Here is a 15,041-nt window from a genome sequence, read left to right as displayed (position 1 = left end):
TTGCTAAAAATATTGTTGCATATTTCTTCATAAGTCTGCAATAAATAATACACAACAATTTTTTTTGAGCACTGTAAATTTCGTAACTTCAATCTTACTTAAATGGATAGTTCTGTGTTTCATAATAACATGGTTAACCAGGGGCATAATGTGTGTCAAACTTCATTTTATTGTAATACAAATATTATTTAAGAGTAGTTAAATGCTGTATGAAGACCTTAAGTGTATGTTTTGAATTTGTAAAGTGAAAAAATATGACTGAAAAAAATATAAAACGAAATTGTGAGGATATTTTGTTCGCAGAGTCTTAGAATTGTGTGTAGAAAGGTTTTAAACCAGTACAGTATGTCCTTTTTAATTGAAAATAGTTGAGACCAAAAATTTTGGCTTGGAATTAAGTTATTTCGAATTAATGAAATTACAGAAAAATAATCAATAGGTTTATTAAAAAAAGTTCATAGTTACGAAACATGACTACTTACAACAGTGCATATGTGGCTTCGAACTAAATGAACATACAAGCCTACATTTTAAATTGGAGAGTAATAAGTACTGTAGTTCGAATTATATTTTGAGCAGTTTCAAATGAGTTTTTACTGTACAGCTTTCCTTAGATTATATAATTATCCAGAAAATGTAATCTTAGTCATATTGATATTTTGTTTTGTCCTAATATTAATAACAATTGTTTCGTTTTAAGCCTTTCTTCCTTAGAAAATTGCTGTCATTTCAGGGACGAAATTAAAAAAATAATTATATTTTCATTTTCAGTTGCCTGCTTCTAGTAATAAAATATTCGAGAAATTGTGAGTAGTCTAGTGCGATAGAATTTTTTCAAAAGCTCATCAATTTGACTTAAGTGCTGGGTTAAATTGCTTAAAATGATTAAGTATGACGACAGGGAGATGGAAGAAGAAGAATTGGTTTCAGCTAAATTCTCCCGAGTTTATCATAATATTGCAATACTCTGTTAGGATATACAGTATATATATCATTCAGGAGCAAACTCTCAAAACCTGACATGTCTATTTTCAGAACTCTACAAATAATGTGTATCTGTAATAAACGAAGGTTTTTCTGTGTTGAAATTTTGTACGGATCTATAGCAAAAAAAAAAAAAAAAAACTTTAATATTTCATCACAGAAAATATTTTCTTCATTGCAAAGATGCAAGTTTTTTGGCATCTGAAGAGTGTTTTCTGAAAATGGACATGTCAAGTTTTGAAAGTTTGCTCCTCGATTGTATATTGCAATAATTTAAAAAATATATACGACATTATTCAAAAGTAAGTTAAATTTTGACGTCGTTACGAATTAAGATATAGGCTACACAAAACAAGAACACATTTATACTCATAAAGATATGGGATTTTTTGGATTCAGTTTAAATGTTGAATATGTCCGCCATTTTGTTCTTCAATAAACAACAATCTTTCTTCTATGTTGTGAACAGCATTTACTAATAGATCTGGTGGAATATTTTCATTTTGTTGCAAAATTGCTTATTTTAGTTCGTCAGTAGTCGTAGGATTAGTTAAATAACTCCACAGCCAAAAATCTGCTGGATTGATATCAGGGGAATACACTGGCCAGATGTTAGGTACAGTAAATTTTATTTTGTTCTAAATTTTCGTATGTCATTTGTTAAAGTTCTTTTACATTCATAATAACATTGAACAAGACTAATTCGATCTTGTAAAATCAAAACATTTTAAAACACAGTCAATGATAGTGATTTAAAAATTCAATAAGAAGTAAATTTACTTTTGATACATTATAAACAAAACCTGTTACCATGTTAACCAAAACAAATGAGTGATAAATGAACAAATCCCGATGTTTGATACATACAAATGTGTTATCATTTTGTGTACACATTAATTTGACACATTATAAACAAAACCTGTTGCCATGTTAACCAAAACAAATGAGTGTGATAAATGAACAAATCCCTTTGTTTGATACATACAAATGTGTTACCATTTTGTGTACACATTAATTTGACACGTTATAAACAAAACCTGTTACCATGTTAACCAAAACAAATGAGTGTGATAAATGAACAAATCCCTTTGTTTGATACATACAAATGTGTTACCATTTTGTGTACACATTAATTTGACACGTTATAAACAAAACCTGTTACCATGTTAACCAAAACAAATGAGTATGATAAATGAACAAATCCCGTTGTTTGATACATACAAATGTGTTACCATTTTGTGTACACATTAATTTGACACATTATAAACAAAACCTGTTACCATGTTAACCAAAACAAATGAGTGTGATAAATGAACAAATCCCGATGTTTGATACATACAAATGTGTTATCATTTTGTGTACACATTAATTTGACACATTATAAACAAAACCTGTTACCATGTTAACCAAAACAAATGAGTGTGATAAATGAACAAATCCCCATTGTTTGATACGTACAAATGTGTTACTATTTTGTGTACTCATTAATTTAATTATGTTATATCTATTTTAAAATGTAACTTACTTTTGAATAACCCTATATATTAGATGCCTTTCTTGCATTGCGTACAGCCTTGGCTGGGCTGGGGAAACTGCTGTCCGTAGGTTCAAGTAATAGCTTGTCGCCAGAGTAAACTATCTTATTTTTCTACATTTACTCAAATAAAACACTCAGAAAAGTGGTTTTTCCCAACTGTTATATCTCCTTTGGAAGCATTATTTTTATATAGATAAGCCAGAAATAAATAATGTTTCGGATATCTTTCGAAATGAACCTGTTAGAGGCAACAGTCAAACAAGCTGCACTTGTGTCTTTGTTGCTCAGACGGTAAAATGGATGTAACTATCAATTTGTAGAGAAATTCAGAATCTTTGTGTAGGAAATGTGAAGTATTGTATAATCGTTTTACCCAGCATTCCACATCTATTGCCAATATTATTGATGGCAAGAATTGTGCATACTACAAGAATAGTATACACATGTTTTAAAATTCTAATGTGCATTGTGGTTGATGACGTATTTTAATACTCCAAACTGGGAGGGATGTGGATGGTTACTGTGTAAGCCAAGTGCTATCACAGAATAGATTTATTGCCATCAGAATTATGTTAAAAAAGAGTGTTTTAATTCATTATAATATGTTGTGACAGCAGTTTCAGTTCACAGTTGCCTTTTGAAATGCCAGTTTGCAGAAAGGTACGAGTTGTGTGTTCTGGTTCACATCGTAGGTCAATTGCATGCTAGATTGGTACAAGAATCACTACCGGCGAGGAGTAGCATAGGGCTCCAGCGGGGCCGTCCGATTGTGTCAGTGCGGCCACTCTCTGTAGGCAGTATGCCTAACTTGACAGTGTTACCTGAACACGGTGTAGAAATTAGGAGAAAGTCACCAGATCGAAGCAATCATTCAGTGAGAGTTTGCACCATGCCGAACCTGAGAGGTATCCAGGAAGTCTGTGAAGATGAGGACGTAGACAGGAGGATTCAGCCTGCCAAGAACATTGGGATCGTTGTAGAGGAAGGGCAGGATTCTGTGAATGCTAACCCTGTCATAGATGTGCATGCCCCTTTGGAAGCGATCAACGCAAACCTGGTGGAGGAACAGGGTAGGAATACAGCAGGGGCAGACTCCGACTTCGATACCGATGTGCATTTCTCACTGTCATCCAGTGTCCAGAATCTGCTTCAGGTTCAAGATAAGAGGATTGGGAAAATCCCAGATGGAGAGCGAGATTCCTTAAGTTCTGATTCTGGTGTGATCATGTGCGCCCCATTGCCAACCTGTAACCCAAATCTGTTGGTAGAGCAAGACAAGAATAATGATACTTCAAAGAGAAATGGGAATATACCAGATGAAAGAGAATACTTCATGAGATCCAACTCTAGTATGAAACTGCATGTTCCACTGTCAACTAGTGACCTAAATGTGGATGTGAGGAGAGACAAGATTGTTGAGCCTGTGAACAGGAGTGGGAATAGTTCAGAGGAAGGGCGAAACTCCACAAGCTCGGACTCTAGTGTAGGTGTGCGCACTTCTATGTCAACCAGAGAATCAAATATGCTCTTTGTCAGGCATGGAAGCGAGAATAATATCACTCCAAAATGTGAAGACATGAAAAACATCAGCTTCCCACTGTCTAAAAGTGAATCTAATTTAATGCATTACTGGGGAGATGATAAAAAAACGGATGATCATATTGTGATGAAAGCACAAAACTTCGAAAAGAAGTCCTTTTCCAGCAGTGAGCCGAATTTGCTGCAGATATTTGGAAACAGGAAAAATAAAATACGCGAAGGACTCTCAGCTTCCAAACTGAAGTCCAAAATCCTTGGCTGGAAAGCGGATTGTGGAGGCATATTTTCGTCACTGCCCAACATCTTCCAGAACAAAAACTCTTCAAAGCAAAATAAACCCAAAAATGTGATAGTGAAAGAGACAAATGGAATGAAGGGGTCTAAGAAAGACCATTCTCCATTACGCAAATCTTTAAAACTGAAAGAAGTTCTATCCCCTCCCAAATCACCTTCGAATAGGAGCTCTAGAAAGAAGGTCCCAGCAGTAGTGATTGTCCCATCTCCAGTGGTCTCCCCCCCTACCCACCAGAACACAGAGGAATTGCAGGAAGTTGGGAGCAAGAAGAAAATACCACCTGTACAGGAGAAGACCCTCTATGACATAAAGTGGAACTTCCCCGAGGCACGAAAACGGTCGTGGAGCCATATCGCCAAGTTTGCACTCGGCATGTCTCAGAATGATGAGACGGCGCAAGACGTGCAACAGCCACCCGAGCCGAGGCCCAAGTCCAGCCCTGCAAAGATCTGTAAGTCTCTGCGACTGCTCTGTGTTCGTGACGTCATGTATGCTTTATAGTCCTGTGTGTAAGCTTGCTGGAGGGTTGTGCCGTTTCAGCTTTGTGCGTTGTGTTCAGACACATGTATCGTTCTAATTGTCTTAACGTTGCTGGGTCTTGGAAGTTATTTAGCTTCGGCGCATTTACCTTGTTATTTTTATTTTATTTTAGTAGGTTATTTTACGATGCTATATCAACATCTTAGGTTATTTAGCATCTGAATGAGATGAAGATGATAATGCCAGTGAAATGAGTTTGGGGTCTAGCACCGATAGTTACCCAGCATTGGCTCATATTGGGTTGAGGGAAAACCCCGGAAAAAATCTCAACCAGGTAACTTGCCCCGACCAGGAATCGAACCTGGGCCACTCAGCACATTTACAGTGAGCACACAAGTAATATTTGAAATTATATTGGAAGTGAAAAGCAGAGGTATTTTGAGAAAACTTATCCCTTGAAACTTCATCATATAATCTGCTGGGGATCAAACCAGGGTTAGGCTAGGAAATAAATAATTGTTGCAAAAATGCTCAAATAAAAAATTGTATGTGTGCAAATTGTGAAAATCTTGTGCAGCATTGTAAATAAATTGTACAGGAAGATAAGACTTACAAAAACAAAAAAATATATATGTTGTTGTTGTTTTCTAATGCCAGGCATTTGACAATAAAGTCATTTGACCTCTTGCACTCCAATATTCTTCAAAGATATTGTCATGGTTAGCCACTGACGCACAGATTTTGAGATGTTCCGAATCCATTTCTTGGTTTGAGTTGCACAATGGGCAGTTAGGGGACTGATATATTCCAATTCTATGCAGGTGTTTGGCCAAACAATCATGGCCTGTTGCCAATCTAAATGCAGCTACAGACAATTTTCGTGGTAAATCGGGAATTAACTGTGGATTATGATGCAGAGAGTTCCATTTTTTCCCTTGGGATTGTGTTATCAAATTTTGTTTGTTGAAGTCTAAGTATGTAGATTTAATAAATCTTTTCACAGAGTAATACGTAGATTTAGTAACAGGTCTGTAAGTAGCAGTGCTGCCCTTCTTTGCTAGTGCATCCGCATTCTCGTTTCCCAGGATTCCACAGTGGGATGGTATTCATTGGAATACAATTTTTTTATTGAGTGATATTAATACAGAAGTAATATTTGAAATTATATTGGAAGTGAAAAACGGAGGTATTTTGAGAAAACGTATCCCTTGGAACTTCATCATATAATCTGCTGGGGATCAAACCAGGGTTAGGCTAGGAAATAAATAATTGTTGCAAAAATGCTGAAATGAAAAATTGTATGTGTGCAAATTGTGAAAAGCTTGTGCAGCATTGTAAATAAATTGTAGAGGAAGATAAGACTTACAAAAACAATATATATATATATATAATTTGCTTCTTAGAGTTCTATTACATTCAACCCATCTTACCATATAGTGAGGATCACGTAAGTGTAGTTCCTAAATCTCTAATTTGGCCATCTCGTCATTGTTGCCAACTAATACCAGATATTATCAAAGAGGGTAAAATCACAATGCTACGTGCTGAAATAATAATGATAATAATAATATAATAATAATAATAATAATGATATAATAATAATAATACCGGTAATACTTACTTACTGGCTTTTAAGGAACCCGCAGGTTCATTGCCACCCTCACATAAGCCCGCCATCGGTCCCTATCCTGAGCAAGATTAATCCAGTCTCTACCATCATATCCTACCTCCCTCAAATCCATTTTAATATTATCTTCCCATCTACGTCTCGGCCTCCCCAAAGGTCTTTTCCCCTCTGGCCTCCCAACTAACACTCTATATGCATTTCTGGATTCGTCCATACGTGCTACATGCCCTGCCCATCTCAAACGTCTGGATTCAATGTTCCTAATTATGTGAGGTGAAGAATACAATTCATGCAGCTCTGCATTGTGTAACTTTATAATACCGGTAATAATAATAATAATCTGAAAGTTAGAATTTATAACACAGTTATATTACTGGTTGTTCTGTATGCTTGTGAAACTTGGACTCTCACTTTGAGGGACGTACATAGGTTAAGGGTGTTTGAGAATAAGGTGCTTAGGAAAATATTTGGGGCTAAGAGGGATGAAGTTACAGGAGAATGGAGAAAGTTACACAACGCAGAACTGCACGCATTGTATTCTTCACCTGACATAATTAGGAACATTAAATCCAGACGTTTGTGATGGGCAGGGCATGTAGCACGTATGGGCGAATCCAGGAATGCATATAGAGTGTTAGTTGGGAGGCCGGAGGGAAAAAGACCTTTAGGGAGGCCGAGACGTAGATGGGAGGATAATATTAAAATGGATTTGAGGGAGGTGGGATATGATGATAGGGACTGGATTAATCTTGCACAGGATAGGGACCGATGGCGGGCTTATGTGAGGGCGGAAATGAACCTTCGGATTCCTTAAAAGCCATTTGTAAGTAAGTAATAATAATAATATATTAATACTTTATTATTATTATTATTATTATTATTATTATTATTATTATTATTATTATTATTATTATTATTATTATTATTATAATGTGTTGCTTATATTTACCATATCTCATCTTTATGTTGCGAGGTGTTTCCTAAATCATTCAATAATTTATGAAATAATACGTTTTCTTCCTGGACTTCTCGCATATTATGTTAGTCATTAGGACTGTTATGATGTAATACTGAAATGTATTTTGTCTGACATGAAATTCATTGCTTTGACTGAAGAATTTACGATTCAGGATACCTAACCTAAAAATATATTTTCTTACTTGCATTTTCATCAGTTTTCTATACTGAAAAACGAAATTATTGCTGCCAACATAACAGTTAGAAAATAACTACCAGCTGTAGTATTTGTCAGTACCCAGAATTCGAAACGAAGTTGGTAAAAAAAATTTAACCTTAGAGCTAGAAAATCACTGTAATTCACTAGCATAATATGTAGTAATAGGGGAAAAATGGTTAGGTTTCACCCTTAGGATATTAAGTTGATCCTGACTGTACTGTAAGTACATGTGTTAGACCTACGTTTAGAGTCAATTACTGCTGAATTTCCTTCGCATTAAAATAAGTCTATTTTTATGAGCACTCCAAACATTGAAAACACTTGAGAAATCAAATTCTTTATGAGTAGGCCCCTGAAGATTTATTGTCGGCATAGTGCTAACTCTTTTTACTGAAAGGCGGTTTCCGATTTGAGTTTTGACAACATTCATGTAACTAAATTCTGGCTCACAATCTACAGTATGCAATGGAATTGTTGCAGCACTCTATAACTAAATGAATCACAGAAAATTGTTCACTTAACTTATTAACATACATGAATTGTATCAACTCTTCGAAATCCATTCCTCTACATATTGTATTGCTCAATACTTTCTTAAATATAGTTCATTCCATTAACATTTAATTTAAATCTATAAATTCTCCGAAACTAGTTATAGTTCTAAACATCTCTGATTTCATTTTTTTAGTAGCAAAATGCGAGGAATGTGACTGTGACTTAAATCCTGCTCAAAGCTTGGTTCCTGGGCGAAATTATGTCATATGTTTTACACCTCAGTAGTTTAAATATGAATAATACAGTATCATTTGTGCGTAAATGTTCATGTTGGAGAATTGTCAGCAACTTGAATTATCTGTATTTTGACTGTCCTCTGTGTTTATTGTAGCACTGCAGATGTCTGTGACATCAAGAAAATACTATTATGACAAAAAAAACCTAATTGAAATTAGCGTCTCTTGTTATTTATCACTGCAAGCATCTTATTTAAGATCTAAAAACTCGATGAAACCTGTCTTAAATGGCCACCAGACATTCTTCTGGTAAATGACAATTCAGTTTCTTATCTCATGCCTAACTTGAGTTACTAACATACCAAACTTTTTTTAACATCTTTATTTATGAAAAAATATTGCCATTATGGCCTGTTATATTATATTTCTACATTTCGTTTAGTTGTATATTTTTCCATTATTTTTGCCAATAGAAAGTTGATTGCATATGTAATAAAAATATGTTGTTGTTGTTTTCTAATGCCAGTCGTTTGACAATAAAGTCACTTGACCTCTTGTACTCCAATATTTTTCAAAGATATTGTCATGGTCAGCCACTGAAGCACAGATTTTGAGGTGTTCCGGATCCATTTCTTGGTTTGAGTTGCACAATGGGCAGTTAGGGAACTGATATATTACAATTCTATGCAGGTGTTTGGCCAAACAATCATGGCCTGTTGCCAATCTAAATGCAGCCACAGACGATTTGCGTGGTAAATCGGGAATTAACTGTGGATTATGATGCAGAGAGTTCCATTTTTTCCCTTGAGAAAAATATTGACCATACCAATCACATCTAATCAATTAGGTTGTGTAATTAAACATGTTTATTCATTAACGGAAGTAAAATTAATCAAGTGCTGTGATTAATAGAAAACGGATTTTTAGTTGCTAAAATATAATATAACAATTTTAATTTTTTTGAATACTAGAAAGCCTTAAAATATGTAGCAGAAATTGAAAACTGTTTGCTTAATTTTTCATATGATCATAACTAGGGAAATTAATTTTTAAAATAGGTAGCAAAAGTGAAAAATGTTCGATAATTTTTTATGTGATCATAAATCATCACTTACCTGTGCTTCCTTACCACTACAGACTGCCAGGGTTTGAGACCTGGAATGCAAACAGTGTGTACTGCATAAAAGAAAGTGCGTTTAGTCGAATGTGATTGAATGTGGATATGTAATCCAAGTTGGTCTATAAATAAACTCTCATTCAAGCAGGGGAATTTCTTGTACAAGCACATGTTTTTGTGTTGCATTAATTGTTATAATGTTTATGTCGGAATAAAAAGAAGTAATGTAGGTAATACCTGTGGTATTACTTCTATTTCAAATTTACATAATATTGTGACAAAAAAATTGTGATTGTGTTATGGTGATAGTTCGAAATTGTGAATCATGTGTTTTTGACAAATATTCTAATGTAATGTATTTAAATATAAAGAATTGAAAAGTATTTGTGTTTTATGTGAAATGAAAGTGGATTTAAAAGTTTTAGAAGGCATGTCCTGAACTTGGAACACTTTAGGAGTGCCTGTCTGTGGAAAAGGAAAAAAAAAAAAAAAAATGTAAGAAACTGCTCTGTAGTGATTAGTTCTTTCAACTGACTAACCAACAAGCATACTAAATAATGGATAATGCTACTATCTCATAAGAAAGTGTCCTAATATTGAGATCAGGAAACTATTTTAATCAATTTTCCATAGTATTGGAAATCATTTAGAAAAAAAATTTGCTGTAGTGAATTGCAGTGGCGTAGCGTCAATGTAAGCTAAAAAGCTCAGCTTCCCCAGTTAATAATAATTTCATAACAAACCTGCAGTTTATGAACAAAATTATTTATTAATTTTAATACCATTTATATTTACGCATTAAATATTGTGATGCGGCAGCTTAGGATGATTTGTGATGCAGCAGTAAACATGAAGCCTGCACACACCAGCTTCCAATCCCCTCATTCTTCTGTATACCCTCCCCACAGATTTTCCATCCCTTTCTAACAAAACTACCCTGGTCGCAAGGCTCGCAAGAAGCTAGCTTTAACATTGAAAAGAATTTAGTTTCCGAGTTATCCCTTTCGTGATTTGTGTTTAGTTGAAGTGTTAGTGTGCATTGTGGCTGATATAATAAATAATGAGTGAAATAACTGTAGCTGGCACTAATTTACTTGAATTTTTAGGACAATTCCATTATCAGGTGAACAAAAGTGTGATTTAAAAAGCAAATGACCGACTCCCTTGCTATCAATGAAGGACACAATCAAGACAGACGCATAACTTACGTAATTACTAATACTGTATTTATTGACCGTTAATATTTTTTTCTTTTTTTTTTTTTATCCAATGCCACCAGGTTGCCTTTTCGACATTTTTGGTCTTCTCTCCTGGCTGTGGCTTAGTTGTAACCCACTTCTGAGGTTGGGGCGCCTGGAAGGCGGAGTTACATTACCCTGATGATGTGATAGGATGATTATGATAATGTGGTGCCAGGAGGGGTCTTAAATCTAAACTTAACCTAAATTCCAGATCATGGACGAACACAGGAATAATCCCCTTTAAGGAAAAATTCCTGTGCTCTAACCGGGAATCGAACCCGGGACCTCCAGAAGCTCTGACCACTAGACCATGAGGCTGGTCATTATTATTATTATTATTATTATTATTATTATTATTATTATTATTATTATTATTATTATTGTATGTTGTTTTGAATTTATATACGGTTTCTTTGGATAGTGAAACATTAGAATCATTACATTTCATTTTAGGCTGAAAGTACGATTTAAAATTCTCTTCGATTTTGGAACACAAAATTTTGAACACATATAATATTTTATGACGAGCTGCCACTGGTCACATCTCTAAGGCCCGCAACACACTTGAACATGTAGTAGTTTTCAAGCAGCATGGAGTTATTTACGTAAAATAAACATTTTAATGAAACTTATAAATTCAGGATTAACTCAAAAACCTTAAGCGATGGAAATGACCGTTAATATTGTGATTTCACTAAATATGACAGAGTGAGCTAGTGTTAAATTATACGTATACGTGCTATTTGTTAGAGATATGTGTAAACCATGAAATCATATTTTACTACGTACTATTTGAGGTGATGCCTTATTGGTATTGCTTACGAGGTTCCAACCAATCTTTGGACTGCTGACTTGACATTGACTACTATTTACTTTAAGACTATACTTTTCCAATACGTTATCTCATATGTACATGGAAGACAATTTGAGTTAGCTTCCCTTGCTCAAAATTTCATGCTACGCCACTGGTGAATTGGTATCATTTTATGGTTAGGGTGATAATGTTTGACAATGCTGTTGCAGCATCACAGAAGCATCCCGCCATCGCGTCAACTGGCCAGACTGTGCCAGCGCAGTTCCCTGCGGTCACGACGGACTCCAGCAGCAGTCTGCTCACATCCGTGCAGCAGGAGATGGCGGCGGTGCGCAGACAACACAAGGCAGGTGTGTCACGGCAAGACAGCCGCCTGTCTGTGAAATCTTTGATCGAGAGCATCGAGAATGCCACGAAACAGGCGAAGGCAGGTCAGTGAATGCCGCACAGTGGGCATGCAATCGAAAGGACAATGCTGACAAAATGTTATATTTCCGTAGGTACCTTATATCTCATTTGCCAATATATTTTTTCACTTTATGACAATGAGATATTACAGATGTTGCATTATATCTCTGCTGGTGACTGACCAGCAGAGTTGAGTTTGAAATGACTTATCTTGGTCGTGGGCGTCAGAGTATTAAAAAACAGAACAAAAGATATCTCGTTGCTTTCATTCCAATGGTCTGGTCACTGCTTGCCTGAGTGTAAGCTGACAGTTTAGACATAATTTTTTTCACAGATTAGTACAATCTTTTGCTCTCTTTTCCCTCGCCACAGAGACAGAGATGTAATATTAGATCAGTACAACAAATATTTCTCATCATTAATAGGGAGAGGAGTAGATGTCCTTAATCATCTACCCTGTTCATCATCTACTTGGAGGATTTAGTGAAGAACTGTTTTCAGAACATGGGAGAGTGATAGTAGGAGAAAGAAGAATAAAGTGTGTAAGATTTGCTGATGATATGGCGTTGTTAGCAGAAGAGGAGACGATACTAAGGGATATACTACTCGAGCTAAATGACAGTTGTGAGCAAGATAAATGCCAACAAGACGAAGACCATGGTCATAGGAAGAAAAGTAAACAAGGTAAACTTGCGAATTCTAAATGAGGCAATAGAGCAAGTGGACAGCTTCAGATACTTGGGGTGTACTATAAGCAGTAACATGAGCTGCTGCCAGGAAGTCAAAAGGAGGATAGCAATGGCAAAGGAAGATTTTAGTAGAAAAAGAACATCTTCGGCAGACATCTGGAAAAAGAACTAAGGAAGAGACTAGTGAAGTGCTTTGTATGGAGTGTGGCATTGTATGGGGGCAGAAACATGGACATTACGACGAAGTGAAGAGAAGCAAATAGAAACATTTGAAATGTGGATATGGAGAAGAATGGTGCGTGTGAAGTGGACAGACAGAATAAGAAACGAAGCTGTGTTGGAAAGAGTGGGTGAAGAAAGAATGATGCTGAAACTGATCAGGAAGAGAAAAAGGAATTGGTTGGGTCACTGGCTGAGAAGAAACTGCCTACTGAAGGATGCACTGGAAGGAATGGTGAACGGGAGAAGAGTTTGGGGCAGAAGAAGATATCAGATGTTAGACGACATCAAGATATATGGATCATATGCGGAGACTAAGAGGAAGGCAGAAAATAGGAAAGACTGGAGATTGCTGGGTTTGCAGTGAAAGGCCTGCCCTTGGGCAGAACACTATGAATGAATGAATGTCGCATATTTGTTGAAATTAGTTTTGGCTTTACACACTGATAGCCAGATTGAAATCCCAGCAAGTTCTAATAGAATTTATGAATGAAAATCATTAGGGTACATTTCCATGAGTTTCAAAGTCCAGTTTTCTTGTCATTTCATCATGTCTCAATTATCACGATGATGATGATGATGATGATGATGATGATGATGATGATGATGATGATGGTGATAAGGAAGGCTTCATTTACGCAATTCCGGTCCAGGTTTTCACTACAAATATAAAAATATGAAACTGAGTACAAAGAATGAATGAATGTGTGCTTCGTCATCAGAAGCAGTAAAGCGTATAGGCCTAACAACTGCATGTAGCCAACAGAGTATACTCACATAGGCAGAATTGGACTGCAGGTATCGTGTATAAAACTGAACTGAAATCGGACATTACAGTATGTATTTTATTGACTGTTTTATGGCTTCCCTACATATGGGTTTGACTTAACGTGTAATTTGCACTGCATCACCAGGTCCAGGAAGTCGCAGCAGTTCCACATCAAGCCTCAGCAGCATTGCCAGTGGAGCCCCCCCGACACCTACATCTCCTCGCCGCCGTCTTGCCACTGAACCACTAGAGAGCACTACAAAGACTCCACTTCGAGATCAACAGCAGACCAACAACCAGGTGAACAACACTAGCGCCAACAACACAAGCAGCAGTACTGCCAACAAACTGCAGCCTCTGAGAAAGAACACGTTGCCAGGTCAGTGTATGTTTGTCACTCAGTGCTTTGAGGTTTGTTTTATTGTAGTAGTAGTAGTGTAGTAGTGAACTTTCTCCATGATCCTCCACTTCATTGTTTATTCCACAACTGTCACATGAAATTTATTTTGCTGACAAGCAAACATTCTCATGGGGACAGATAAAAAAGTTAATTTTTTTTCTTCCACCATTTCGATAATGTCATAACAAGTGCTTGTACAAATTTTGGCCACTTGAACGCATTTACGAGGGCTGTAAAAAAAAAAAAAAAAAAAAAATATAAATCGTAAAACAGCGAATGCCAGTAGGGGAAGTTATCCCCACCCTTGCCACTCGGCACCTCGCTCGCCTGCTCTCTCTCTACTATCTGTCCCGCTTCGGTGGATAACTGCCTACTGCCTCGTATGTATTTCATAACACGTACTAATACACAATAGAACCAAATTAGGGCGCATTAGACAACCACATGTACTAACACAACACAACACAATGCCTTACAACCAAATTAGGGCGCATTAGACAACTACATGTACTAACACAACACAACACAATGCCCTACAACCAAATTAGGGCGCATTAGACAACCACATGTACTAACACAACACAACACAATGCCCTACAACCAAATTAGGGCGCATTAGACAACCATATGTACTAACACAACACAACACAATGCCTTACAACCAAATTAGGGCGCATTAGACAACTACATGTACTAACACAACACAACACAATGCCCTACAACCAAATTAGGGCGCATTAGACAATCACATGTACTAACACAACACAACACAATGCCCTACAACCAAATTAGGGCGCATTAGACAACTACATGTACTAACACAACACAACGCCCTACAACCAAATTAGGGCGCATTAGACAACTACATGTACTAACACAACACAACACAATGCCCTACAACCAAATTAGGGCGCATTAGACAACCACATGTACTAACACAACACAACACAATGCCCTACAACCAAATTAGGGCGCATTAGACAACCACATGTACTAACACAACACAACACAATG

At 36.3% G+C, this 15,041-nt stretch overlaps 1 protein-coding gene across 9 annotated transcripts in view; it reads left to right on the top strand.

Moving 5' to 3' along the window:
* Positions 1-15,041, top strand: part of LOC138713098 (cytospin-A-like) — a 406,047-nt gene that overhangs the window by 374,124 nt on the left and 16,882 nt on the right. For 6 of the 9 annotated variants that reach the window (XM_069844871.1, XM_069844870.1, XM_069844869.1 and 3 more), the window contains 3 exons: positions 3,214-4,806; positions 11,752-11,973; positions 13,773-14,006. In XM_069844871.1, the coding sequence (XP_069700972.1) occupies positions 3,214-4,806; positions 11,752-11,973; positions 13,773-14,006 (2,049 nt within the window). The remainder of the gene's footprint in view (positions 1-3,213; positions 4,807-11,751; positions 11,974-13,772; positions 14,007-15,041) is intronic. The other 3 variants (XM_069844867.1, XM_069844873.1, XM_069844874.1) reach the window with 3 other exon arrangements.

This window comes from Periplaneta americana, chromosome 14 (genome assembly GCF_040183065.1).
Source record: "Periplaneta americana isolate PAMFEO1 chromosome 14, P.americana_PAMFEO1_priV1, whole genome shotgun sequence".
In the NCBI taxonomy this organism is placed as follows: domain Eukaryota; kingdom Metazoa; phylum Arthropoda; class Insecta; order Blattodea; family Blattidae; genus Periplaneta; species Periplaneta americana.
Note: the sequence above shows the minus strand (reverse complement) of the source record. Positions and strands in the feature narration are given on the sequence as shown.